This window comes from Cetorhinus maximus, chromosome 9, assembly GCF_964194155.1.
Source record: "Cetorhinus maximus chromosome 9, sCetMax3.hap1.1, whole genome shotgun sequence".
Classification (NCBI taxonomy): Eukaryota; Metazoa; Chordata; class Chondrichthyes; order Lamniformes; family Cetorhinidae; genus Cetorhinus; species Cetorhinus maximus.
This window is the reverse complement of record NC_135887.1, coordinates 4,316,708-4,344,703: the sequence shown is the minus strand read 5'-3', so window position 1 is coordinate 4,344,703 and position 27,996 is coordinate 4,316,708. Positions and strand designations below refer to the sequence as shown.

The 27,996-nt window shown below is 42.7% G+C and overlaps 1 protein-coding gene across 3 annotated transcripts; it reads right to left on the bottom strand.

Annotated features, from left to right (window-relative positions):
* Positions 1–88: 88 nt before the first annotated feature.
* mrm1 (mitochondrial rRNA methyltransferase 1 homolog (S. cerevisiae)) lies at positions 89–27,996 on the bottom strand. Of its 3 annotated transcripts, none has more exons than XM_078547952.1 (6): positions 27,657–27,905; positions 20,392–21,326; positions 18,264–18,357; positions 18,035–18,155; positions 16,390–16,509; positions 89–328 (listed from the first exon to the last, which is right to left on the bottom strand). In XM_078547952.1, the coding sequence occupies exons 2-6, from the start codon at positions 21,300–21,302 to the stop codon at positions 147–149; spliced, it is 1,428 nt and encodes a 475-aa protein (XP_078404078.1). In that variant the 5' UTR covers positions 21,303–21,326; positions 27,657–27,905; the 3' UTR covers positions 89–146. The 3 variants fall into 3 exon arrangements, 2 of the variants coding, with proteins under 2 accessions (XP_078404078.1, XP_078404079.1); XR_013577482.1 differs by lacking the exons at positions 89–328; positions 16,390–16,509 and adding exons at positions 12,492–15,674; positions 16,188–16,319 and having other exon boundaries at positions 27,835–27,996; XM_078547953.1 differs by lacking the exon at positions 89–328 and adding an exon at positions 12,492–15,674 and having other exon boundaries at positions 27,835–27,996.

Below are 27,996 nucleotides of genomic sequence, written 5' to 3'. Positions count from 1 at the left end.
GTGTCACAGATATGATGTAGGATTACAAGAGAGAGCCTATGTGGAGTGGGGAGTGGGGGGGAGGGCAGGGGGTGGAGGGGGAAGGGGGTCAAGGGCTGCAAGGCAGATTCCTGAAACTAGAACCTGAGTTTAAGAGGAAAGATTACCTATCCTTTTGGAGAGGTAGTGAAGAAGGACGGTCGATGGTAAGAGAGATCGGGGTAGACAAAGAACGATCTTTCTAAACAGCCTCGCAAACTGGTTAAATGTACCACCAATGAAGATGACCCACGCCTCCAGAGCAAAATTAGCATGAAGATCCATGTCGTCAACATCCTCTTGGTGGTACCTGAAGAGGGTGAAGGGTGAGGATGCAGGTGGAAGAGGGGCTTGACAGAGATCTTTAAAATGTTTATGAAGAAGTTGGATACAGTGGAAGTTATTGGACACAGAATTCTGCCAGGAGTGAAGGGAGTGTCGCAGTTTAAAGTTAGGAACGTAAAAAGCAAATAAAATACTTGAGCATTCTTTTTTCATAAGGGGGTAGCAGAACTGTGGGAAAGATTACTAGTCAGGGGTGGTGGAACAGAAAGCCATGGTGTGTTTTAAAAATTAGTATGAATTCCTATCAGAGATAGGGATACAGGGTTATTCGTTTGAGAAACTTGATAAGGAAACTAATGGGATGTTTGGAAGGGTTGGCTTGTTTAACCAATGGTTTTTCCAGCCCAAAACATTACTGTGCTACAGTGTATGTATGTTTTAACCATTAAAACCACAAAATATAATGTGTAAGTAGAAACTTAAAAATAAATACAATCATTTACAAAGCAAATAATAGCAGAACAGAAAAAGAAAAAGCAAACTGTATTATATATAATGGTGTGCTGCTTCATTGGTTACATATTTCCTTCATTTCAATATGTCTAGAAATGTACTTTTTACTGCATCACTAACAGCACCGACTCTTCCAAACCGGCATATTATAATATTAATAGACATCACTTTAAATTAAATCCGAAATTGTGGTAAATTATAAGCACTACATAAGTATTTTTCAGTAACATCAGTATCAATCATCTTAGAAAGCCAAGAAATGTATTGCCTCTATGATGTACACAGTGTTTTATATCAACACCGGGAAAAACATTGCTGTCAACATTTTCCTTCATGTTACTGGATATGCATCGCACAATGGAAGATTCCAGATGTCAGAGAAGAAGATAGTGCCTAACTCAGCTGATTTGTCCCAAGGCAGCAATTGGGTGGTAGAATTGATCTGAGTGTCTAAGAAGGGGGGATGGGGAAAATCAACCAAGATTCCTTCTCCTGAACACTACCCAGCCTTATCAGTCGGAAGATGTGCATGTTTGTGCATCAGGTAAGGATTTGCCTCAGGTGTGATGTCCCTCAAAGGTAAACTAAAGACTTGCTGTTGAGACACAATACACACACAAACATATGCATATATATATATGCTACATATGAACAATCACCCAAGTGAGGTGCTCGATCATGGAACTGTACCAGAATCCTTGCCTCCAAGAATGTAAGGAAGGAACTGAGCAGAAAAGGACTCTTATTTTGTATAGTTCGGTGCCAGGTCAGGGCATTCCTGTGAGCTATCAAAAATATTAACAATAGCAACAACAACTTGCATTTATATTGCACCTTTTAATGCAATAAAAAATCCTAAAGTGCTTCACAGGAGTGTTATGAAACATTTGACACTGAGCCACATAAGGGAATAGGTGACCAAAAGCTTAGTGAAAGAAGTAGATCTAAAGGAACCCCTTAAAAGAGGAAAGAGAGGAAGAGAAGTGGAGTTTTCAGGCTTATGGCCCAGGCAGCTGAAAACATGGCAGCCAGTGGTGCAGTGATTAAAATCGGGATGTGCAAGATGCCAGAATTGGAGGGGCGCCGAGATCTTGTGGGGGGCTGTAGGGCTAGGGGAGGTTATGGAGATAGGGTTTGTGATGTGAGACCCTTCAGGGATTTGGAAACAAGGATAAAAATTTTAAAATTGAGGTGTTGCTGGGCGAGGAGCTAATGTAGGTGAGCAAGCGCAGGGGTGATGGGCGAGCGGGACTTGGTGTGAGTTAGAATACAGGCAGCAGTATTTTGGATAAGCTCAAGTTTAAAGAGGATGGAAGAATAGGAAGCTGGCTAGGAGGGCATTGGGATAGTCGAGTTTAGAGGCAGCCAAGGCGTGAACGAAGATTTCAGCAGCTTTCAGGACCACAGGCACCAGCCAAGTGGAAGGATCTGCAACCCATCACATCCTAAGAAAGCATAACCTGTATCGTCACCAGTGGACTTGACTGCCTGCCATCACTTTGTATACAGAAATCATAAACGAGTGTGTGAAAATCTCCTGTGGTCAGTATTTCGAGTGGAATTATTAACATATTTTAATTCTCGAATAAGCTCACCAGTTCACTAGGAATACCCACTAGGGTAAATCTTCCCACTCTCGTTTACACTGTCATTGTACATAGCAACGAGACAAAAACCATCCCCCCCGCCCCCCCCCCAGGAAACAAAAAATGCTTCTTCCATTCCCTTTTAGGCACCAGAGAAGCTTTGAAAACCTTGTGTTAAGATTCATGCTTTGAAAGCCAAACAATCTGCTGTTGATCAACCATTTTCAGTTGCAAATTAAATGATATTGCAGAAGAAATATTTCTGAGGCTGATGGCTTGAAGTAATGCATCAAGGCAATGAAAATATGATTTGTTATGAGAAAACTATAATTAAGTGTATAGGTATAATCTTGTTTTGAAATGGTTTTGTTTTTATTACTCTTGTAAATCTGTCCAGGATGAGTATTTTCACTGTGGGAGAGAAACTGCAGAAAGAAGTGGGAACCAGAAAGATAAGAATTATCTGCATGAGTAATCTAATTTGCAGTGACTCTGTATTTCTCAGCCTTTAGATCAGTATTAGATAGTATATACAAATGAATCTTACAGCACAAGCAGAATCAGTTTTATTATTTGACTTATTTTGTGCTTATTGAGACGAGGAGGAACAGAACAGTTTTTCACCCAGTGTCATCATCAAGCGCTTCCCTGTCAGGTATTAGGATGCAGGATTAGGGTGTCTGCACACTGCCCTAACAATGGACTGAACCTTTCTCTCATTAACTGCATATGGGAATTCTATTGAAATGACTGTAATATTCGTTGATTGTATTGAAGCACCTCGTGATCCATGTGTAAAGGTTGAATCTGATTGCGCTTTTTGTGATGGCCATTTGGAAATGTTCCGTAATGTTCTTTCAGATATCTTATGAATCAAGTATATTTTTCCAAAAAAAAACTGCATATGGGAAAAATTGTCCCCAAAATAGTGCATTCAGTCTGGCCTAAGTGGAGCTTGTGCTAGAATTGCACTTCCCCACGTTAGGTTATTTTCTGATTCTGATTATTTGGTGGATTTTATTACAGCATCGACCATCACAAGACTGTCAAGCTCCTAAATTGGCTTTGAAGAAAAGTCATAAGGACTCGAAATATTAACTCTGTTTCTCCCTCCACAAATGCTGCCAGACCTGCTGAGTTTTTTCCAGCATTTTCTGTTTTAGCCTAGATTGCCTTCATTGATAACTGTACAATCTGACTATACAAACCCCAGTAGGTCCACCAGTTCAAAGCTTCACCTGTGACGAGTTAGTTCTTTGAAGTTAGGACAGCAATTGGGGTGCTACAATTGGCTTCAGATAGAAACACTCTTGCCTCTAAAGTAGAAAGCGTGGGCTGGATTTTCTCTCCGGGGTGCGAAACAGAGATCAGGGGCAGAATTTTCTGCCTGTCTGGCGGGCGGGCCCGACCCAATCTCCGGCGGGCGGGGAGCCAATCCCCACCGGAGAAGCGGGCCCCGTCGCCATTTTACGTGGGCGGGTCAATTAAGGCCCACCCAGCGTGACGTCCGACGGGAAGCGCTATGCATTCCCTGTGCGGGCGGGGGGGATTCCCCAAATGCGAGAGTTTGCCCTTTCACGCATGCGCACGACAGAGCGCACATCCCCCTGAGGCTAAGTGCAGCATCAGGGAGATCGCTGACACTTTAAAAAACGTTAAAAATAGAAAAGAAATCCTTAACATGTCCCCCTCATGTGACAATGTCACATGAGATGGAACATGTTCATCAATTACACTAAAATTTTATTAAACTTTGTAAATCCCACATGAAACCTCATCCCGCCGGTAGATGAGGTTTCATGTTTTCTCTATTTGCCGCCGGGGCTCCTGGCCGACCCACCAACCTTAAGGTTGGACGGGCAGGTCCTTTAATTGTTTCAATGATTCTGTCAACGGCCTCAATTGGCCATTGACAGGTCGGCGGGCCCGCAGCTGATTTGGCTGTGCCCCCGCCTTCCTGAAAATTTAAATGGGGCGGGATGACATTGGGGGCTCCGCCCGACATCATCTTGCGTCATTTTACGCGTCGGCGAGCGGGCCCCGCCCCCTGCTCACTGACGGCAAAATTCAGCCCCAGGACTGTTCCTGGATCCTGAACCCACCCTGGGTGGGGGAGGTGGAAATGGTCCATCGTTGGGATTTTCACGGTGGTGCCTCCTTAATTGGCCTGGACACAGGTTCTCCAGCCAATTAAAGGTTGAAGGTGTTGGGCAGGCTCTCTAAGATGGAAGGCCAATCAGAAGCCTTCCAGCTTGGAAGGAGCAGCAGGTTGTAATGGAAGGCAAGTAGGTGAGAGGGCGCTTCAGGTTGGAGCTCTCCAAACTTTTTTTATCTTGAATTGAAAACAGATTCAACAGCCAAGTCGCCACTTTGGGTGTGGGTTTGGAGGCAGGTGGAGAGCCCCTCTACATGGTACCCTGTGCCTGATCCTGAACCCAGGCTGACAGAAAGGGGGCCTATAGGCCTGCCTGGAGTACTGGTCCCCCGGCCTGCTCCCGGGTGCTCACCTTCAAACACCTAAACTGGCTCCTGCTGGTGTTGGGAATCTGGAGACTGGAAAATTCCGGTTGGCCTCCTTTGTTGACCTCAATTAAGCTCTTAAAGAGCCTGTGGGTGGGTGGCCCTGCTAGCCCCAGTCCTGCTGCTGCAAACGTGGCCCGGAGACAGGATGGAGCCAGAGAACCGACATGCCAGACGGTCAAGCTCACTTGTAGGCCCACCTGCCTCCAATCCCAAACCCAGTGGGGGGTTAAAAATCCAGTCACTGATGGTTTAAGTCCTCACTTCAGGTCTTGAAAAATAATCTGGTCTGGCAGAAAGTGCCAGAAAAGCTCAGCAGGTCTGGCGGCATCTGTGGAACTCCAAAGAAGTCACATCCGACTCGAAACGTTAACCCTGTTTCCCTCTCCACAGACCTGCTGAGTTTTCCCAGCACTTTGTTTTTATTTCAGATTTCCAGCATTCATAGGATTTTGCTTTGCATCAAGTCTGACACTTCAGTGTAGAATCTGAGGGAGTGCTACACTGCTGTAAGTGCTCTTTTTTTTTTTGCACAAGATGTTAAGCCTGTGTATGAATTGTACCACTTTAATGCCTCATCAAAATATTATTTCAAGTTGGTGCAAAATATCCCATGACATGTTTCGAAAGCTCTCTGCAGGGACCTGAGCAAATACCAATCATAAGAAATAACAGCACAGAAAAAAACGTTCTGATCATTCTTAGGACGAAAGTGTGCAGGGCTATGGTGAAAGGGCAGGGGAGTGGGAGGGGGCTGTGAATGATCAGTTGTTGATTATATTCAAGACTGAGATTAATAGATTTTTGGGCTCTAAAGGATCAGTCGACATGGTGATCAGGTGGGAAAGTGGAGTTGAAGTCAAAGATCAGCCACAATTTTTTTGAAAGCCCGAGTAGCTTCAGGAGACTATGTATGGCCTACATCCTGCTTCTATTTCTCATGTTCTAATTGGTAAGGAAGGAAAACTGAGCTGCTGCTCCCTCCCTGGATCGCAGTCCAGTGTTGTAAACATGCACGTGATTGTTGATTGAGGACAAGGTACCCCGTGTTACCCTCCACTTGTTGCCAACATTATTCATCAAGGTATGATAGAGGTGCTCTCCACCTATCACTGGCCCTCTATCCAGCTCTACCTGTCCCCCTGCCCCCACCTTAAACCAGCTTATATTTCACCTCTTTTCTATTTTTCCTTAGTTCTGTTGAAGAGTCATACGGACTCGAAACGTTAACTGTGTTCCTCTCCACAGATGCTGCCAGACCTGCTGAGTTTTTCCAGGCATTTTTGTTTTTGTTTTGGATTTCCAGCATCCGCAGTTTTTTGCTTTTATCTTATTATTCATCAAGGCTTATGCGTGAAAACCGGACACTCGAGTTGAAGCACCGAAAGGCAAGGATCAGCACCTTTGAGAGGAATGAAGAAGAAAAATAGACAATAAAACCATTTGGAAGAAACTTGAACATTTCCTTAATGTCAGGCAGCATCTATGAAGAAAGAAACAAGAGTTAACATCTCAGGATGATGACCTTCTGTCAGAATTGAGAAAACTTAGACATGTAATAGGCTTTAAAAGTGTAACGGGTTAGGGTTGGAGAAAGAACAAAAGCGAAGGTCTGTGATAGGGTGGAAGACAGGGGAGATAATAAAAGAGTTAGTGGTACAAAGCCAAAGGAGTGGTAATGGGATAAGTAAAGAAACAAAAGATGTTTCTATAAGAGGTGTGAATGTTAGAAGAATGAATAACTGCTGCCTGAAATCAAAGAAAAACAAGACAGTAAAAACCAAAAGCTTCAAAGAGAAAGGAAACAAAATGGGGACAGAGGTTACAGTCTGAAAATGTTGAACTCAATGCTGAGTCCAGAAGGCTGTAAAGTACCTAACTGAAAGATTAGATTTTGTTCCTCAAGCTTATATTGAGCTTCATTGGAACACTGCAGAAGGCCAAGGACAGAGAAGTCAGCATGGGAGCAGGGCGGAGAATTAAAATGATGGACAACCAGGAGCTCGAGGCCACAATGCAGACTGAATGGAGATGTTCTGCAAAGCGATCACCCATACTGGGTGGTCGCGCCAATGTGCAGCAGACCACGTTGGGAGCAGCAAACACAGTGTCCTATATCGAAAGAGGTATATATAAATCTGTTTCACCTGGAAGGATTGTTTGAGGCCTTGCACAGTGAGAAGGGAGGAGGTAATGGGGCAGGTGTTGCATCCACTGCACTTGCATGGAAAATGCCATGGGAAGCAGGAGGGGATATTGGGGGTGATTGAGGAGTGGACCAGGGATTGGGGAAGAGAGCAGATTTTTCAGGATGCTGAAAGGGGAGGAGAGTGTTTTATGTATTTGGTGGTGGCATCATCAGAACTTGCTGCACTCCATTCTCTTAGGTCCAGGCCTAACATTGTCAGCAAACCTGCTGTTGTCTGGCAATGATTTCAATTTATTATACCGTATTCACTGCTCACAACGAGGTGCTCTACATCGGTGGAGACCAAATGCAGATTGGGGGACCGCTTTGCCGAACGCCTCCTTTCAGTCTGTCAGCATGACTCACAAGCTTCTGGTTGCCTGTCACTTTAATTCTCCACCTTGTTTTCATGCTGACCTACCTGTCCTCAGCCTCCTGCAATGTTCCAATGCAGCTCAATGCAAGGTCCAGAAACAGTAACTTATCTTTTGATGAGGCACTCAACATTGAGTTCAACAATTTCAGACCATGACCTGTGCCCCCATTTTGTTTCCTTTTTCTTTGCAAGTTTTGGTTTTACTGTCTTGTTTTTCTCTTTCTTTGCATTCAGGCGGCAGCCGTTCATCCTACTGCCATTCCCACCTCCTCTAGATATTGTGCTGTTATAATGATATAAAGGCACCAAGCAGTCATAAGGGATTGGGTAAACTGTTCTGGGTTCATTTATTTAGAAAAGGCACATAAGAACAGCTATACAAAGGTAGAAAATTTGAAGACATCAGCAACAGAACTGTGTGTGTGTGTACGCGCTCAAAAGCAAAAGTGAAACTAAAACTGGGTTGCATGACACACTTCCTTTCTAGTGATGTCATGCTGCTATCCCTTAAAGGCATATTACAACACTAGATACTTCAGTATTGCTGCAAAAGGACATTTGAAGCTTTTCATCTTGCACTTATCGGTACAACCTCAAGAATACCAATGTCAAGGGAAGCAACAACTTTATACTGTAGGAGGAGAGTGCTGATTGGTTGGCAAGTGGAATCTGCTAGCCTATTCACTAATATTCCACTTAAGGAAGCCATAGATATTTGTGCTGCAGCACTATATCATGCTAATCTAGACCTGCCACCATTGTGTGAATCAATATTCATTGAGCTTATGAATTTGGCAAATCGTGCAGTTGAATTCAGCTTTAATGACATCATGTATGCCTAAATAGATGGTATTGCCATGAACTCCCCTCGAGACCCAGCTCTCACAAAGATCTTTGTTGAGTTTCATGAGAAATGTGTCTTCGATGTAATGACACCTAATTTCCCACCACTTGCATATTTCCGATATGTGGATGAGACATTTGCAATATTTAAATCAGTAGCAGCATGTAATAATCTCCTTGTATGTCTTAATGGTGGGCTCCATCCTGCACTCAAATTCACCTTTGGAATGGAGCAGTCAAATGAACTCCCCTTCCTTGATGTACCAGTTGAAAAATCTGCCGGGGGTTCTCTACCACAGTCTACTGCAAGCCTATCTTCACCAGTCAATACATGTGTTGGGATTCTTACAGTTGCACGCGCTATAAGATTGGCCTTATTGGCAACCTTGTAAATAGAGCCTAAGCCATTGGCTGACCTATTTAATACTGAAATGGGGTGCAACAAAGGCATTCTGCGGGATAATGGCTACCCTGATCAGATCATTTCGTGCTGTATATCGCGCAAGCTCATGAAAGGGCCTAAGGCCCCTACATCACTTGTGGCCCTGAAAAGTGCATAGTCTACCTCAAGGTTACCCTGGAAGGGAAAGGTATCTCAAAAATTTGAGCAACAGGTGAAGCTAGCTGTTTCACGCTTCTACAATGCAGTAGCAACACGAGTGGTATCCACCACTAACACGATGCTGCCATCAAGTCAAAAAGATGTTCTGCCATTCACACAAATGAGTAACGTGGTATATGAATTTCAGTGCCAGTGTGATGCCAGGTGTGTAGGCTGTACATTCCAGAGACTGGCGGATTGTATCAAGCAGCATGTTACTGTTTACAATGGGCAAGGTACAGTCCGTACCCAACCTGCCCGTGTTTACAAAACTCAAAACACCGTGTCCAACATTAGATGTGATTCCGCGATTGGACAACATTTGCTAAATGATCCTCTGTGCTAAAAATTATGCCCACAACCAATTTAAGATTGTCAGTTGGGCTCGCAGTGTGGCACATTTGTGCATACTGGAATCCACATATATTGATACAAAGGGCCTGTTCTTTGCAGACAGAAAGAACATGTACACACATTTCACCTGTTTCTGCTAAACAAAATAAGTGACAGCCATTTGCTGGTTCATTCCTCAAGGCAATGCCTTGACCAATCAGAGTCAAGCTGCCTGGTTTAAAATTTCAAACAATGCTTGGCAGTTAACTGTCAGTCACCATTAACTGGTGCATTCTACATGGCAACACCTCTACCAGAGTCCACTTGCCAACCAATCAGCACTCTCTTCTCATACAGTATAAAGTTATTGCTTCCCCTAACATTGGTATTCTTGTGATTGTCCTGATGAGTGCAAGGCGAAAAGCTTCAAATGTCTTTTTTCAGTAATACTCAAGTTCTGTACTACCAGACGACTACTAGATACTTCCTTTGTCTCTTTACTTGTCCCGCTACCACACCCTTTGGCCCTGCACCACCAACCCTTTCGTCATTTAATCTTTCCTGTCTTCTGCCCTATTACAGTGTTTTGTTTATTTTCCCCTACCCGCTCCCTTTCACTTGCTTAAAACCCTATTACATTTCTAATTTTTTCCAGTTCTGATGAAAGGTTATCGATCATGATACATTAACTCTGATTTTCCCCCTCCAGTTGCTGCCTGATCTGCTGTGCATTTCCTGTTTTTATTTCAGATTTTCACCACTTGCAGTATTTTTTTGAAAAACAAATCCTTATTGTCCTGCAGCTATTGCTTGCGATTTAGTAAACTAGTCAATCAATGACTATAACATTAAAAATAATAATGTAAGACCTAATTGGGATATATGAAGAGGTTCCAGATGTCCTATGTTGCCAGGACAATAAATAATCATAATTCTAGCCAGCCTTTAAAGCAGAATACATGACATGTAAAGACCTTTCCAGAATGTGACACTTGAAGATATTTAACAATCCTTTGTACCAAAAGGACCATCATTGATTGAAATAAATTAGTTATTATAGATTTGCATTCACCTGCTAAAAGCAGACTGAAAATGGGAACTGTCAGTGTATTCAGTCAGCACAATGATAACACAGCTTGTGTTCATTGGATAATCAATCTATTGATCTAACATTGTTTTTGTTTTTATGAAAGTTTAGTTATACGGGGCTCCACAGAGCAATGAAAAGCACAAATTCAGAAACTGCTTGTATATAGACACCAATCACTAGGGTCCCATAGGCTACGATAAGTCAGTAGTTATGGGCTAACAATTCAAAGGTCGTGAGCTGAAAACCCATTAATGGTAAATTGCGAAACAGAATTCAATAAATCTGGTAATTTATGGGTTGGTACTAGACAAATGTCCACTGTCATAAAAAAACAACAGGCTCACTACTGTCCTTTAGTACAGTGTCCTGGCATCACAACCCAGACTGGCATGCACATGACCGAAAACCTTTAGGGCAACTAAGGATGGGCAAAAAAAGTTTGTTGGCGGTGTCACCCACATCCCAATAATAAATTTCAATAAAACTTCAGGAAGTAGGTACAATTTCATTTCTGTGCGGTCCAAAACGTGACCTATGTTTGACAGAAGAAAGAGGGTGGTAGTGTTTGGCAGATATCAATGGGGAAACTTACACGATGGTGCACTGGAAATCTGGCTTAAATGGTTAGCAAAGCTAGCCAACTTACCAAGCTAAAATATCACTGCTTCAATCTTACTTCACCCTTGCAAAGTGAGCAGACTCTTTACCAGGCACTAAGACAGACTGGTAACAAAAAGCAGCCCGTGTTGCTTTACAGGCATGACAATCACATTAATGAGCACTATCTGGAAGAGTAAACATTGTAACCAACAATTTTTAAACTGCCAGAATCCGTCCTTCACTGCTCAGTTGCAACTAAATTTAATATCAGCCTCAGCCAATCTCATCTTTATTACTGAATTACCATAGACTTCAAGCACATCCACATAAAAAGCATTTGACAAAAAACATTCATTTAGTAGCCTTTTATGCTGAGATTCTTTTTTTAATTCTTTTTTTATCTCCTCTGTTTATGTGAATTGTTGCATCTTTACCACTACCCCGGTTGAGATCAGCTTAGCTGAGCATACATCTCGAGAACCTGGGACTCAGCTACCCTGAGTAAATTACTAAGTGAATGTAAAAGACAGGAATTCTGTGTGAAGCACACTTGTATTCCAGCTTCTATCAAACATCTTCTAGCTTTAACGGAGAGTGGCACTGAGACGATGGGCCGAATGACCTCCTGTGCCATAACCGTTATATGATTTAATGAATCTATGAACTGTCTCAAGCTTTGAAACATAGTTACCATATAGGTTGAGTTCTGGGCGATTGCTCTCATTCTGGCTTGAGTTTTAGGCTAGGTCATAAAATTTTCCTTTTAATTAATAGGCACCATTTCAGAAATGTTATCTTCTATTAAAAGGAATTAACAAGTTGGCAATTTCTTGATAGCCTAGTGGGTAAAGGTACAGTCCAATACATTACAATCCAGGCTCAATTTCTATTCTGAGCTGTTGTAGTTAATCTCAGGCAGCTCAGCTCTTGCAAAGGCAAAAGAGTCAGTCGGATTTCCTGGTGCCAATTGGTGCCCAGCACTAGATCATAATCAGGAGACAGAATCACAGCTCGTTTTTCTTTCCCCTACCAATTAGAACAGAAGAACATAAGAAATAAGAACCAAAGTAGGCCATTTGCTCTCTCAAGCCTGCTTTTCCTTGGCCTCAACTTTACATTCCTAATCCACATATCCCTTGATTTCCTTAGAGCTCAAAAACTTACATACTCAAAGACTGAGCACCCATAGCCCTCTGAGGTAGAGAATTTGAAAGATTCACAATCCTGAGCGAAGAAATTTCTCCTCATCTCAGGCCTAAATGGTTGACCCCTTATCCTGGGACTATGTTTCTTAGTTTTAGACTCTCTAGCCAGGAGAAACTACCCTCTCAGAATCTCATATTCCATATACCTGGATTTTAGGTGAGGACAGAAACAATTTTGGCTCTGACTCCACTGCCCCTAATGGCCAAATAACTCACTAGCACCCACTGTCTCAGCTCACATAAGAAATGAGCAAGGTACTCGAGGGTGATTAATACAAATGGAACATACTCACCAGAAGTCAATATTTTTAGGAAGACATGAGACAAGAGGGACAACAGAATTCTCTTATTGCTAATTTACAATGGATATGAAGAATTTCAAACCTCTAAGGCTGCACCAAGTGAGGCGACATCTCATGAAGACTTGCTAATATGGTTGAATTCTTCAAAGATGTTACCAGGTGAATGGATAAAGGAAAGACATTGTACATTTATACTTCCATAAAGCTTACAGTGCTTCACAATAGGTTACAATACAGATTCCTACAGGATTGAAATCAGATTCGGCGTTTGACAGGAAATTGGTTGCATTCTCATGGACAGAGCTTTCATTAATGGCAGAGGCTTTGTATGAAGACCGGTTATTAGTGAAGCCCTGCAGGGATCAGTGTAGGGATGTTACTCTTACATAATACATCAGTGATCTGGGTGGACATAAGAACTAGGAGCAGGAGTGGGCAATTCAGCCCCTCGAGCCTGCCCCGCCATTCAATACGATCATGGCTGATCTCATTTCGGCCTCAACTCCAATTTCCCGCCCTCTCCCCATAACCTTTCAATCCATTACTAATTAAAAATCTGTCTATCGCCTCCTTAAATTTATTCAGCGTCCCTGCATCCACTGCGCTCCGAGGTAGTGAATTCCAGATTTATGACCCTTTGAGAAAAGTAAGTCCTCCTAATCTCTGCTTTAAATCTACCACCCCTTAGCCTAAAACTATGGCCTCTTGTTCTAGAATGCCCCACAAGGGCAAACATCCACTCCATGTCTACTTTGTCTATCTCCTTTAGCATCTTATATACCTCAATTAGATCTCCTCTCATCCTTCTAAACTCTAGCGAGCATAGGCCTAAACTGCTCAATCTCTCCTCATAAGACAAGCCCCGGAATCTCTGGAATCAATCTAGTGAACCTCCTCTGAACCGCCTCCAGTGCAACTACATCCTTCCTCAAGTAAGGGGACCAAAACTGTGCACAGCACTCCAGGTGCGGTCTCACCAATGCCTTGTACAGTTGCAACAACACTTCCATATTTTTATATTCCATTCCTTTAGCAATAAATGCCAAAATTCCATTTGCCTTCCTTATTACCTACTGTACCTGTATACTAGCTTTCAGGTGAAGGTGGCAGGGTACTTCTGCAAGTTTGCAGGTGATACAAAGATCTGTGCTGATGTCAGAACTCTTAAGATGAACAAACGTAAAATCTGGAAGCAATGGGGGAAATCTGTGCAGCAACAATGTTTGTTGCTGATAAATGTAGTGTGGTGGGTAGGGAAAGCGAGAGTGTCTAACGGCCCATGAGCAGTAGCGAGAGGATATGCCAAAAGGAAATAGGGTGTTAGGAAGTATAGTAAGAGGATACGATACAAAACAAAGAGCACGATAGTGTCCCTGTATAAGACCTTAGTCAAGCCTCATCCAGGATACCATGCCTGCTTCTGGTCCACTCACATGATGGACAATACAGAGGCCCTAGAGGAGGCTTAGGGTAGGAACTATATTCCTACAACTATCACAATAGGCTCAGGGAGCTGGACCTCTTTACTTTAGAAAAGCGCAGGTGGACTTCAGGGTGACAACATAAATATTTAAAACGATAAAGGAATTAGACTGTGCACACATTAAAAGATTATTTGAAAAATGTACGTTAGGGAGAATGAGAAGATATGGATACAAGCTGTGTACGCATAGAATTAGTTTAGATGTCAGAGGATCATTGGCTTTTTGAAAAGTCTTGTGCAGTAGATGCAGATTTGCTGGACAGGATCCTGGAGGTTGTTATTGCTGCAGACAAAAGGTAGGTGGGATGTTGGGTAATGTACTTTGTGGTCATTATTATCTCCTAGGACGTGTTCTTGATCACCTTCAGGGAGCTGAGAATTTCCCAGCATTCTTTCTGTCCCTGAATTGGCCAAGGGTTTCTTTTTAATCCTTCCCCCTCTTCCCCCCACCCCCCCACCCGCCCAGTTCCTGTACATAACCTGCTGGAGGGTGGGAGTGCTACAAGCCATGTCAATTAATTGCAACACGGCTGAATGGGACCGAGCTCATGAAGCAACTGGTCTTTCTCTGTCTGTCACTTTGTACACTTGTACTTGTGCCCTTGGAACCGTACCCAGGCAAAGAAGCAACATCTTAAGAAGAGGACAGGCAAAAAAAAACAGCAAGGGAGGGAGTAAACATTATATATATCTAATCTGCCACAAAAATAATCATTTTTCTTAAACTATTTCATGATTTGTATAATTGTAGAAAATATGTTTTATCTGTCCACAACAAGGAAAATAACCATTGGTCCAGACAGGCTCCCTGCAGTGACACCCAGCCTCACCTCAAGTTAAACACAGCAACAAGTTTCCAGCAATAAGACTACCCAGACTGCAGCTGGCATGAACTTGCAGTAAACCAGACTTATTTTAAATGTACCTTAAAGAATGGATTTTGAAGTTATAAAATATTAAATACAAGTATTCAATTGACAGTTATGCCACACCTTAAGGGAAGCCAGATAAACAGGAGGAATAGAAGGATATGCTGATATGGTTAGATGAAGGAGGGTGGGAAGAGGCTCCTGTGAAGCATTAACCAGTTGGGCTGAATGGCCGTTTCTGTCCTGCAAATTTTGTGTAATTATAATGTACACTGCTTTAAGAATAATGTTATATTTTCATTGTAATTTTTACAAGTTCAAAATTATTCCACAGTAAATATTTTCACTCAACTTCCCAGCTGACTACAATATATCAGACCACATGAAAAGGAATTTCAAAGTAAAATACTTTCTTACCCCAAAGTAGGGAGAAGATGGAGATCAAATTTTAAACTGTGCAGATGGTCACATTTAACAATAAAACATTTACATTCCACAATGTTTGTACAAAAGTCAGTATATAAAACAGCATCATATTGATTATCAATACTGAACAGTATTGGGTTTGATTACTGATACTGAACAGCGCTGGCTTTCATTATCGATACTGAACAGTGTTGGGTTTGATTATTAATTATTTGTGTCTATTAGGTTTAAAATGAATGACAAACTGGTACAGGACAGAAGTACACAGCACTCTAGCTGGTCCAGCCAGGAAGCATTATTACAGACAGCTACTAAAATATTTCCAGGTCCAAAGTAAATCACTTCAGCCTCAAAATGGTGTGGGGAGACCAGCATGGGGAGAGAAGCCTTGGTCACGCTTTCATTCTCTTGCTGGCTATACAATGTAAGAGAATCCCTGAAGGAAGAAAATAAAAGAATCAAGTCACAACAACAGAACAAAACTGGGTACAGAAGAACTTCGTCATTTTCACTGTTAAAAGTATTGAGCTTCAAAGTGGTGTCATCTTGGATTGGATCATGAGTGAAGTTGAGTTCGGTTTGACAGAAAAATTGTCCCATTTCTCCCAATTATTGAGACAACTACCGGCGCATGAAGAACTAAACCAGATCCCAATCAATCTACACGTTACACTAACCTGCCCCATATTTTTCATAAATACAAACTCTGTTGTAGTTTTTGTTAATAGAGGTTGTCAATTCATTTCCATTACTCACAAACTACAAAATTACATATATAAAATATTTAATTCCAGAAATTGCAATGCCTAAAATAGCATAAGACATAAGCTACCAGGCAAACATTCACGTTAGTCAAATGATTAGAGAAGTTAATGTGGTGCCTCTGATATAAAGTGCACGTCAGCGAAGAACAGTTCATATATTAATTCTGAATTAAAGTGCAACTTACACCTTTCACAATGTACATTTGGCAATGCTCAGAATTCTTCTGAAAATTATTCAACGTGAAGTATATGCCCAAAGGCTGACCATTAATTCTTTATAGTGTTTAGTCTTCAATGTGCACAATTGTTGTTTCTGACTAGGGAGAAAAAAAATTACACTGAATACAACAGCCTAAATTGGTGTGGACTTATTTCATGAACAATTACCTGCAGCAACAGACACATTTAAGGATTCAATCCCAGGTTGCAAGCTTCTACCTGCTGGTATTGTCAGCATTGTGTGACAAAGGCTTTCGATTTCATCGGAAAGGCCAAAACCTTCATTTCCTGGGGAGCGGGAAAACAGAAGTTTGCATGTGTTAAGGTGAACTGCTGTAAACTCAATGTTTAATGCAAAGCAAAGGCTAGTGATTTGGTGATGTAAAAACAACTATGACATAGTAGTTTCTTGGTGACTACAGTAATACTGCACCTGCCAATCAGAAACCATTGTCTGCAGATTGAAAATCAGTTGGCAAATCCCTGTCATGCTGCAGATCAGACTTAATCTGGCCAACACTGAATTCCAGTGACAAAGGCATCCTGTGCTTTGATACATGCTCTGCTCTCTCAGCGTGAGTGTAGGCAAGAATGTCTGTACAACAGTAAAGGTTGTGAGAAGAGCCAGTGAACTGCTCTGCCACCTTGACTAGAGTTACGCTGCAGCGAGTGTGACATCCAAGCATTTGGACATCAAAATTGGAACCAAGTTAAAATGCCACTTTTTGGTTGATGTGCAATTATAATTGCTTTATGCTTACTCAAAAATTCTGGAGGGAGCGTTGTACTCATAGAGATAAGGAGCAGATTAAGCACCTCAGGTCATGAGTACCACAGCCAGCTGCAGAGTAAAGCTACCTTTACTCTTTCCATGTGCTTATACATCAGAAGAATATGGCTGTGGTCAGTCCCTCTCCCTTTCCCGTATTATTTTATTTCAGTGCAAGGCATAGACGCAAGGAAATTTAAAAATATTTACATCTATATGTTGCCTCTCACATCCTCAGGGCATTTCAAAAGCGTATAACAATCACTGTTATACTATAGACAAGGACAGCAGCCACAATGCACACAGTAAGGTCCCAGAAACAGTAAGAAGATAAGTGGCCAGATAATCTTTTCTGGTAGTGTTGGTTGAGGGATAAATGTTGGCTAAGACGTTCGGAGAACTCCCCTGCTCTTTCCTGAATAGTACCGTGGGATCTTTTAAATCCACCTGAGCAAATAGATGATTTCTCAGTTTAGTATCTAATCAAAATACAGCAGCTTTAACCATGTAGCACTTCCTCAGTACTGCACTGAAGTGTCAGCCTTGATTTTGTGCTCAAGCCGTTTGAGCTGGGAATAATAGTGTTATTTGAAAAGCATATACAACTGTGACAAACCAGTTTTATAAAACTATACAACTACAGAATTGGTGTAATCAGTGAGCAATTAAGACAATAAGAAATAGGAGTAGGCCATTCGGCCCCTTGAGCCTGCTCCACCATTCATGGCTGATCTAACTGTTGCCCTAACTCTACTTTCCTGCCCCACTCCCCCCATACCATTGACTCCCTTGTCGATCAACATTTTTGTAGCAGAATCACTGCTGACAAGGCATAAATTATTCATTATAACATAAACAAAGGAGCCATTTTACAAGAATTTTTCTTTTAAATGAAACCTCTCACCCCGAGTATCCTGCGTAAAAGGGCATTGTTGTATCAGGTTTAAATGTAGATTCTAACATCCAATTTATTAGCAACGGAATTTTTTTTAAAATAAACACTCTCGTCCAACATTTGCAAACTAAGTAGTCATTTTACACTACCTAAAACCAGGATGGTCTGTTTATTCCACTGGAACTGTGCACAAGGGATGATTGGTGCACTGGCAGCCTTTGTAGACTTTCCAACTGTTCCTACTATTTGCCAGCCTTGGGCTGCTTTTGCCTGTATTGAAGTTAAAGAAGACATCAGTTAAGAAACATTACAAAGTTATTAGAAACACTGCCAAAGTACCGTCATACTCTTCAACTTGCACATCTAAATTTTTGTTACCTTTAGCACTTGTGGCAAACTAGGCGTGCAATATACAGTCATAACTTCTACAACTCCAGCACTAGCTTTGCTCACAGTCGGTGTTAGAGAACAACTGGAAGACAATACAAGGTGAACATTAATAAACAAAAATATTCAATGTTTCTCTGAGCACTGAATCTCCGTAATGTACATTTCTAAATTTACTAGATATTCTGTTATATATAATTCATAGTGAAATATTTCATGTATATTGCTACCATCAGCTGTGGCTCTGTCGGTAGCACTCTAATCACTGAATCAGAAGATTGTGCATCCAAGTTCCACTCCAGGACTTGAGCACAAAAACCAAAGCTGACACATCAGTGTGGTGCTGAGGGAGTGCTGCACTGTTGGAAGTGCTGGCTTTCATGGTAAACTAAGTCTGGTTTCTCAAGATAAAAGCAAAATACTGCAGATGCAGGAAATCTAAAACAAAAACAGGAAATGCTGGAAAAACTCAGCAGGTCCAGCAGCATCTGTGGAGAGAGGAACAGAGCAAATGTTTTGAGTCCGTATGACACTTCTTCAGAGCTGCAACCTCAAGATGTCCAAAAGTGCTTCAGAGCCAATGATTTACTTTTTGAAGTTAGTATTTGCACACAGTAAAGTCCCACAAGCATTACTGAGATGAATGAACGACCAGTTGATCTGGACTGATGCACTGATTGTTGGATGTATTATTCAGAACACTAGGAGATCTCTGAAAAAGCCGCATTGAATTTTTCATGTCCGCCTGGCCTCAGTTTAACATCTCATCTAAGATATAACACTTCTGATACTGTAGTACTCCCTCCATAATGCATTGAAGTGGCAGTCTAGATTACATGGTCAAGTCCTGCAGCCAGGACTTGAGTCTACATCTTTCAGACCCAGAGGTGAGAGTGTCTCCACTGAGAAGAGTTGCCACTTAGTTAACCGTAAATGGATCAATAAAGCAAGTTCAAAATTACTTCGAAGGAACAGGTTTTATACAGTTTATCTCCATAAATATGAATCATACTGAGGCCAGCTCTGGTTATATCACAATGCAAATTTTAACAGTGCAATATGTCAAAATAGGTGCCCATCATTCTGTGAGTATAATAATCTAATAATATTTTTTAATGACTGACCGGCTATCAATCAGTAAAGTCAGGAGAGGATTTAAATAAAACAGGAGCTGTTGGTGACAGCACCATGATTAATCATTTCAAAATGATCTATCATTTCAAAATACCTCACCAACCTAAAAGTTTTTTTCACTAATCCCCACCCCTTACAAAACAATGATGACATTTTACATGCAGATAGATAGCAGCAATGTTAAAAGGAGGAGCTCAAATTCAAAGAACAATTTTGCCCCTATTTATTTGTAGATTCTCAATGAGAGAGGAGAAAGTTTTTTTTGACTCTGATGCTGCAAAGCTTACTTGGGCATCCCTATGGTGGGGCTGTGCCAGCTTGACAAGGAGTCTTGCCAGTATTCCTGAAATAATTTTTAACTGGCTCGTTCTGCAATGGGGGAGAAAGAAAAGGCTTTCCTTATTAAATAAACAGGGTTTGAGTGCCACCTGCTGGACAATTTTGTGGAAGCACCCACAGCATTTACAGCAACATGCACAACAGAAATTAATGAGATGTTTATTGGTATAATTTCTCTTGATATGGCTTAATGCCTGTTTACTTTCAAAAAATATTCATGATAAAAATACTACCTCAAAGATGGTAATTATAGTATAAAGTACCATATTCTAGGATTAATTACCATTTCATTATTTCATTATTTATTTCATTACTATTTATTTAACTTTTATTCACATTCTTTCACCTCAATGGAGTGAACAACAGAGATGACAAAAGCCACAGATCCATTTGCAGGGCCACCATCCTGAGGACATCAGAGTTTCATGTTCAATTACTGCCAAATTAAAAAGTAATTTGATTTATTAATGTTTACATGCACCAACTACAATTTCCTCACCTATATGGGTTTTCATATATATTTCATGTCAATATTTAGATGAAAATTATATTATGTTTTACAGATAATGTTAAACAGCCATTCAAAACAATGCTAAAAATGCTCCACAGGAATCGACAGTTAATTTAAAATACCTTAAATAGTTACCTGTTTTGCTGACTTACGAGAACAAGATCTGCCCCGAGAAAGTATGCTGAACGAAGCACAGCTCCCATATTCATGGGGTCCTGGATTCCTTCCAGCGCCAGCCACAAGATCGGTCTGTCACTGCGTTCAAGTGCAGGACCATCAATATCTGCTGAATAGCATTGATCATAGTTCACATAGTCCAGTGGTGTCACCTCGAGACAAATGCCTTGGTGAACTTGGCCCTCACATAACCTGTCAAGCACCTTTCTCATCACCTGACGTACTGGCACGCCGATTTCCCTGACTCGCTCGTAGATCCCCTGCATTTCAGCTCGCCGGCTTCGATTTTCCTTAACAAACAGCTTGAAGACCTTTCTGCGCAATTGGGAAAGTGCCAGGCTGCAGGGTGCAATGCCAAATAGCATCTCTGAACCTCTCTCCCTTTCAAGGGGTTGAGAGATCTTTGGCATTTTTCTTTTTGTAAAATCATCGTCTCTAAGGTTCAGAAATTCCAAGTTACGGACACAGTTAGGTTTTGAGTTTGATCGTGCGTACGTGACTTTGGAGATGTTTCGAGACCCCTGAATAAAACCAGCATCATCTTGTTTTCTTGAAGTTCCAGTGGGAAGATTTATTTCTGGCCTCTTTGCCGTTCTGACTGCAGCAGGCCCATGGAAGCTCTTTGGGAACTCAATTAATCTCTTTGCATTACCTTTAACATCCAGTTCTGACTTATTGAAGTCGTGTTCGTGGCTCTTACTTGACTTTGATGCCTTCTCAGATTTAACTGTGGGCTTCTGTTTGACTGATGCTCTGTCATTGGGTATTTCCCTTTTGCAGCTACAATGACGAACAAACTGTAACCAGGAAAACTGCCAGAGACTCCTCCTCAGACACATGGCAGCTTTGTTCCACATAATAGATGACATTGTTGCCTGTTTTAAAAACTCCACCTGTCAAAAGCAAATTGTTTCTGTCAAACTACTATATACAAATGCTCATTGCTGAAATAATAGTGACAGCCCAGTAAGTAAATGTACTATCAAACCACACCAACCAAAAGGCCCCAAGTTTAATTCAACAATTTCAGATCATGAACTCTCTCCTCCATCCCCACCCCCTTTCCGATCCCCCTTTTTCCAATAATTTATAATTTTTTACAAATATATTTTTCTTTTCCCTCCTATTTTTAAATTTATTTCGATCTATTGTTTCATCTCCACCTTTTAGCCCATTTCGATCCCTTCCCCCCACCCCACCCCCACTAGGGCCATCTGCCACTAGCTTGTCCTGCTTGCTACCCTTAATATCCCCATTAGAACATTCCTTAGATAATATCACCACCATCAACACCCTTTTGTCCTTTTGTCTATGACATCTTTGGCAGTCTCTTCTTGGCCTCCACCTATTACTGGCCCCCTATCGAGCTCTACCTGTCCCACCCCCTTCTACCAGCTTATATTTCACCTCATTTCTATATTTCTTAGTGCTGATGAAGGGTCATACGGACTCGAAACGTCAACTGTATCCCTCTCCACAGATGCTATCAGACCTGCTGAGTTTTTCCAGGTATTTTTGTTTTTGTTCTAGGTTTACAGCATCTACAGTATTTTGTTTTTACCCAAGTTTAATTTGTCTGTGCAGAGACAACTCATCTCAGCCAGTAGTTAGGATGTGGCAATTTGGCTCATGCCCCTGAGCTGGGGAGGGTAAACAGGCTAGTTACCATTCCTAATCACAATTCAGTGCTTCCCAATGTACACAGTGTGTGAATGTTAGGCAAGGACAGGGTCTGACTTTGGTTATGATGCCTACGACAGTCAAATATCCTCCAAATATTTACTAGCCTGCAACATAAAGGAGCAGCTGGGACTCATGAACATAATGATGCAGCAAGGCAAGGGAGGGAAGGAGGAAGTCCAAGTCTGAATGTCAATATATTCATGAGAACAAAAGAAATAGGAGCAGCAGTAACCATATGGCCCTTTGAGCCTGTTCCACCATTCAATAAGATCATAGCTGATCTTCAATCTCAACGCCACTTTCCTGCCTGATCCCCACATCCTTTGATTCTCTTTGTTTCCAAAAATCTATTGATTTCAGCTGTAATAAATTCAAAGAGTGAGCATCCATAGTTCACTGGAGTCGGAATTCCTATGATTCCTAACCATCTGAGTGAATACAATTCTCAATCCTAAATGGGAAACCCCTTATCTTGACACTATGCCCCCTAGTTCTAGACACTCCAGCCAGGCGAAATAGCCACCTAAAATTTTGTATGTTTCAATTGGATCACCTCTCTTTCTTCTAAACTCCAGAGAGTATAGGCCCATTCCACTCAATCTATCCTCATAGGACAATCCTCTCATTCTAGAAATCAATCAATCTTTGTTGCACTCCTTCTAAGGCAAGTATATCCTTCCTTAGGCACAGAGCTTTAAACTGTACACATTAGTCCAGGTGTGGTAACCCTATACAATTGCAAGAAAACTTCTTTAATGTTGTACTCCAACCTGCTTGCAAGAAAGGCCAACATACCATTTGCCTCTCCAATAACTTACTGAGTCTGCAGGTTGCCTTTCTGTGTTTCATGTACAAGGATAGTCAACTTCCTCAACATTCCTTTATTAGTTTCTCACGTTTAAAAAATATTTTGTTTATTCTTCCTACCACAGTTTCCCACATTACATTCCATCTGCCACCTCCTCACCCACTCACTTAACTCACCCATAGCACTTTACAGGCTAAAAGCCAAAAACTGCGGATGCTGGAAATCCATAACAAAAATAAAAATAAAAATACCTGGAAAAACTCAGCAGGTCTGACAGCATCTGTGGAGAGGAACATAGTTAACGTTTCGAGTCCGTATGACTCTTCAACAGAACTAAGGAAAAATAGAAAAGAGGTGAAATATAAGCTGGTTTAGGGTGGGGGTGGGGGGGGGTGGGGGGGGGGGGTGGACAGGTAGAGCTGGATAGAGGGCCAGTGATAGGTGGAGATAACCAAAAGATGTCACAGACAAAAGGACAAAGAGGTGTTGAAGGTGGTGATATTATCTAAGGAATGTGCTAATGGTGACATTAAGGGTAGAAAGCAGGACGAGCAAGGTACAGATAGCCCTAGTGGGGGTGGGGTGGGGGGAAGGGATCGAAATAGGCTAAAAGGTAGAGATAAAACAATGAATGGAAATACATTTAAAAATAATGGAAATAGGTGGAAAAAGAAAAATCTATATAAATTATTGGAAAAAAGGGGGGATCGGAAAGGGGGTGGGGATGAAGGAGAGAGTTCATGATCTAAAATTGTTGAACTCAATATTCAGTCCGGAAGGCTGTAAAGTGCCTAGTCGGATGATGAGGTGCTGTTCCTCCAGTTTGTGTTGAGCTTCATTGGAACAATGCAGCAGGCCAAGGATGGACATGTGGGCATGAGAGCAGGGTGGTGTGTTGAAATGATAAACGACAGGGAGGTCTGGGTCATGCTTGCGGACAGACCGAAGGTGTTCCACAAAGCGGTCACCCAGTCTGCGTTTGGTCTCTCCAATATAGAGGAAACCGCATTGGGAACAGCGAATACAGTAGACTAAATTGAGGGAAGTGCAAGTGAAATGCTGCTTCACTTGAAAGGAGTGTTTGGGCCCTTGGACGGTGAGGAGAGGGGAAGTAAAGGGGCAGGTGTTGCACCTTCTGCGGTTGCATGGGAAGGTGCCATGGGAGGGGGTTGAGGTGTAGGGGGTGATGGAGGAGTGGACCAGGGTGTCACGGATGGAACGATCCCTACGGAATGCCGCCAGGGGAGGTGAAGAGTAGATGTGTTTGGTGGTGGCATCATGCTGGAGTTGGCAGAAATGACAGAGGATGATCCTTTGAATGCGGAGGCTGGTGGGGTGATAAGTGAGGACAATGGGGACCCTATCATTGTTCTGGGAGGGAGAGGAAGGTGTGAGGGCGGATGCGCGGGAGATGGGCCAGACACGGTTGAGGGCCCCGTCAACCACCGTGGGTGGAAAACCTCGGTTAAGGAAGAAGGAAGACATGTCAGAGGAACTGTTTTTGAAAGTGGCATCATCAGAACAGATGCGACGGAGGTGAAGGAACTAAGAGAATGGGATGGAGTCCTTACAGGAAGCGGGGTGTGAGGAGCTGTAGTCGAGGTAGCTGTGGGAGTCGGTAGGCTTGTAATGGATATTGGTGGACAGTCTATCACCAGAAATTGAGACAGAGAGGTCAAGGAAGGGAAGTGTCAGAGATGGACCATGTGAAAATGATGGAGGGGTGGAAATTGGAAGCAAAATTAATAATTTCTTCCAGGTCCAGACGAGAGCATGAAGCAGCACCGAAGTAATCATTGATGTACCGGAGAAAGAGTTGTGGGAGGGGGCCGGAGTAGGACTGGAACAAGGAATGTTCCACATACCCCATAAAGAGACAGGCATAGCTGGGGCCCATGCGGGTACCCATAGCCACACCTTTTATTTGGAGGAAGCGAAAGGAGTTTAAGGAGAAATTGTTCAGTGTGAGAACAAGTTCAGCCAGACGGAGGAGAGTAGTGGTGGATGGGGATTGTTCGGGCCTCTGTTCGAGGAAGAAGTGGAGAGCCATCAGACCATCCCGGTGGGGGAATGGAGGTTTGAGGGGTAGAGGTGTAAAGCCCTGTACAGGCTCTTTGGGTCGGAATTTTGCTCTGCCAGACAGATAGCACATCGAGAAATTTCTCTGCTTGGTGCACCCGTCCAAGGAGAAAGTGTCCTGCCGGGGGGTGGGGCTGCGGGGTGGTGGGGGGGGGGACAGGAGCACATCCCAGCATCTCCTGGAAGCAGATCAGAGGAGGACACAGAGGCTGCCGAATGCCGAGGTGGGCTATTTAAAAGGCCTACCCACCTTGTGGTAAACAATGGGCTCCAATGACTTTGTCCCATCTGTTTCTTTAAATGTTAGATCCTGAAGCCCTCACCACCCCCATCACTCCCCACCACCCCCATCACTTCCCACGTCTCACCACCCCCATCACTCCTCACGTCTCACCACCCCCATCACTCCCCACGCCACCTCCACCTCATTGACACAGGTAGCCTTTTTAAAAACTTTTAAAGGGCTGGGGATTTAAATAGCTTCACAGCCTGGCAATTCTACAGACTTTACCTGCCCTTCACAAGCACCTGCATCTACTCTAAAAATTTATGAATCATACACTGTGTATTAAGGCCCTTGCAACAGCGAAAATGGGGTCTGTTTGAACACAGCACGGAGTTCAAATGGCCCTGCTAAATTCAGGCAACCTTCATGTGTGAGTTACGAAGCCACCCACCCCACCCCACCACCACCCACAACCCCCCCACTACTGGCGGAAATGGGGTCAGGATTTCTGAATCCAGGTCACAGCCACCATTTTTATAGGTCCGTGAAATCCAGCCCTTTGTATCCTCCTCACAGCTTACTCTCCTGCCTAATTTTGTATTGTCAGCGAACTTGGAACAATTCAGTTGTCGCAATTTCAATCTGCTGCAGGGGGGCACAAGTGGAGGATAAGCCCTCAAAACTGGGGATGGGGTGATGTGGGAAAAACTTAAAACGAAGTTGTGATCAAAAATCTGGCTGGTGGGTCAAGAGCAGAGGCAGTCACGACTGGTGCCGATTTGCTCTTTCAACCACAAAGTGGACTTGAAGAGAACCAGCGAGGAATATATAAGATGTAACTGTCCTTGAATTTTAGTGTGAACAACGGCAAATCTTGCATTCCAATTTCCATCACTTAAAGTACAAGACATATTAACTTGAATTAAGTGTGCTAAATGGTTAAACCCAGTTCTTCGTCAATGGAAATGCATTAGGACCTAAGGCATCACTTATGTCAGCCTGGGAACTGGATTTCAACAAATTAGCTGAGGCAAGGGGTAGTGAGCGGTGATGTTACTGAGATTTAACGAGGTGTTCTTTGTGATGGAGAAGATATGGGGCCAGAAGCTCAGCTCAGGGGCGAACATGCCACAGAGATAGTAAACAGTCAGCTTCGGCCTGAGTGCTCAGGGAGGTGGATGGAATTAGTGGTGATGGATCAGAGTTTGGGAAGTTAGGGAGCTCAGAACAATGGTTTCAATCTTCCCAATGTTGGAGGAAGTTCTGGCTCATTCAAGATTTGATGTTGGGCAGTGTGACAGCAGAGGTATTGAAGGGGTCTGAGAAAGGTGGAAGGTAGCCAGAGCTGGGTATCATCAGTATATATGTGGAAATTGACCTCATATCTTTGGATGGTGTCACCAAGGGACAGTACGGAGATAAGGAAAAGGAGATAGATTTGAGGGGGCTCCAGAGGTAACAGGGTGTGGGAAGAGAAGCCTTGCAGGAGATTCTCAGCCTATAATTAGTTGGGAAAAACTGTAACCAAGCAAGGACAGTCACACTGATCTGGTCAACATAGGATGCACTCTGGAGGATAGTGTGGTCAACCATTCCATTAGCACTTATCCAGAATCACAGGATTGTTACAGCACAGGAGCAGGCCTTTTTTTAAAATATTCATTAAGGGGTGTGGGCTTCGCTGGCTAGGCCAGCATTTGTTGCCCATCCCTAGTTGCCTCGAGAAGGTGATGGTGAGCTGCCTTCTTGAACCACTGCAGTCCATGTGGCATAGGTACACCCACTGTGCTGTTAGGGAGTTCCAGGATTTTGACCCAGGGCAGTGAAGGAACAGCGATATATTTCCAAATCAGGATGGTGAGTGACTTGGAGGGGAACTTCTGTTCAGTTCACACTTCATTGCAATATTTAAACCAGATGAATTTTGATAAATGTGATGTTCCCATCTATCTGCTGCCCTTGTCCTTCTAGGTGATAGTGGTTGTGGGTTTGGAAGGTGCTGTCCAAGGAGCCTTGATGAATTCCTGCAGTGCATCTTGTAGATGGTACACACTGCTGCTACTGTGTGGTGGAGGGAATGAACGTTTGTGGATGAGGTGCCAATCAAACAGGCTGCTTTGTTCTGGAAGTGTCAAGCTGCTTCAGTGTTGTGGGAGCTGCACTCATCCAGGCAAGTGGGGAGTATTCCATCACACTCCTGACTTGTGCCTTGTAGATGATGGACAGGCTTTGGAGAGTCAGGTGATTTACTTGTCACACGATTCCTAGCCTCTGACCTGCTCTTGTAGCCACAGTATTTATATGGCTAGTCCAGTTCAGTTTCTGGTTAATGGTAACCCCCAAGATGTTGATGGTGGGTATTCAGTGATGCTAATGCCATTGAACATCCTATCATGTTTGCACCAGCTCTCCAAATGAGCAATTCACCTAGTACCATTCCCCTGCCTTTTCCCTTAATCCTGCACATTCTTCCTCTTCAGATAACTGTCTAATTCCATTTTGAATGCCTCCACCATACTCTCAGGCAACATGATTCAGATCCCAACCACGCACGACGTGTTAAAAAGATTTTCCTCATGTCACCATTGCTTCGTTTGTCAACTACCTTAAATCTTCGCCCTCTCGTTCTTACTGCTTCCATCGATGGGAACGTTTTCTCCCTATCTACAATGTCCCAACCCCATCACGATTTCGTACAGCTCTACCCAATCTTGGTTCACAGGTGGTGTGAAGAATGGCTGCTTGGGTGAGGTGGCAGAGGGCAGCT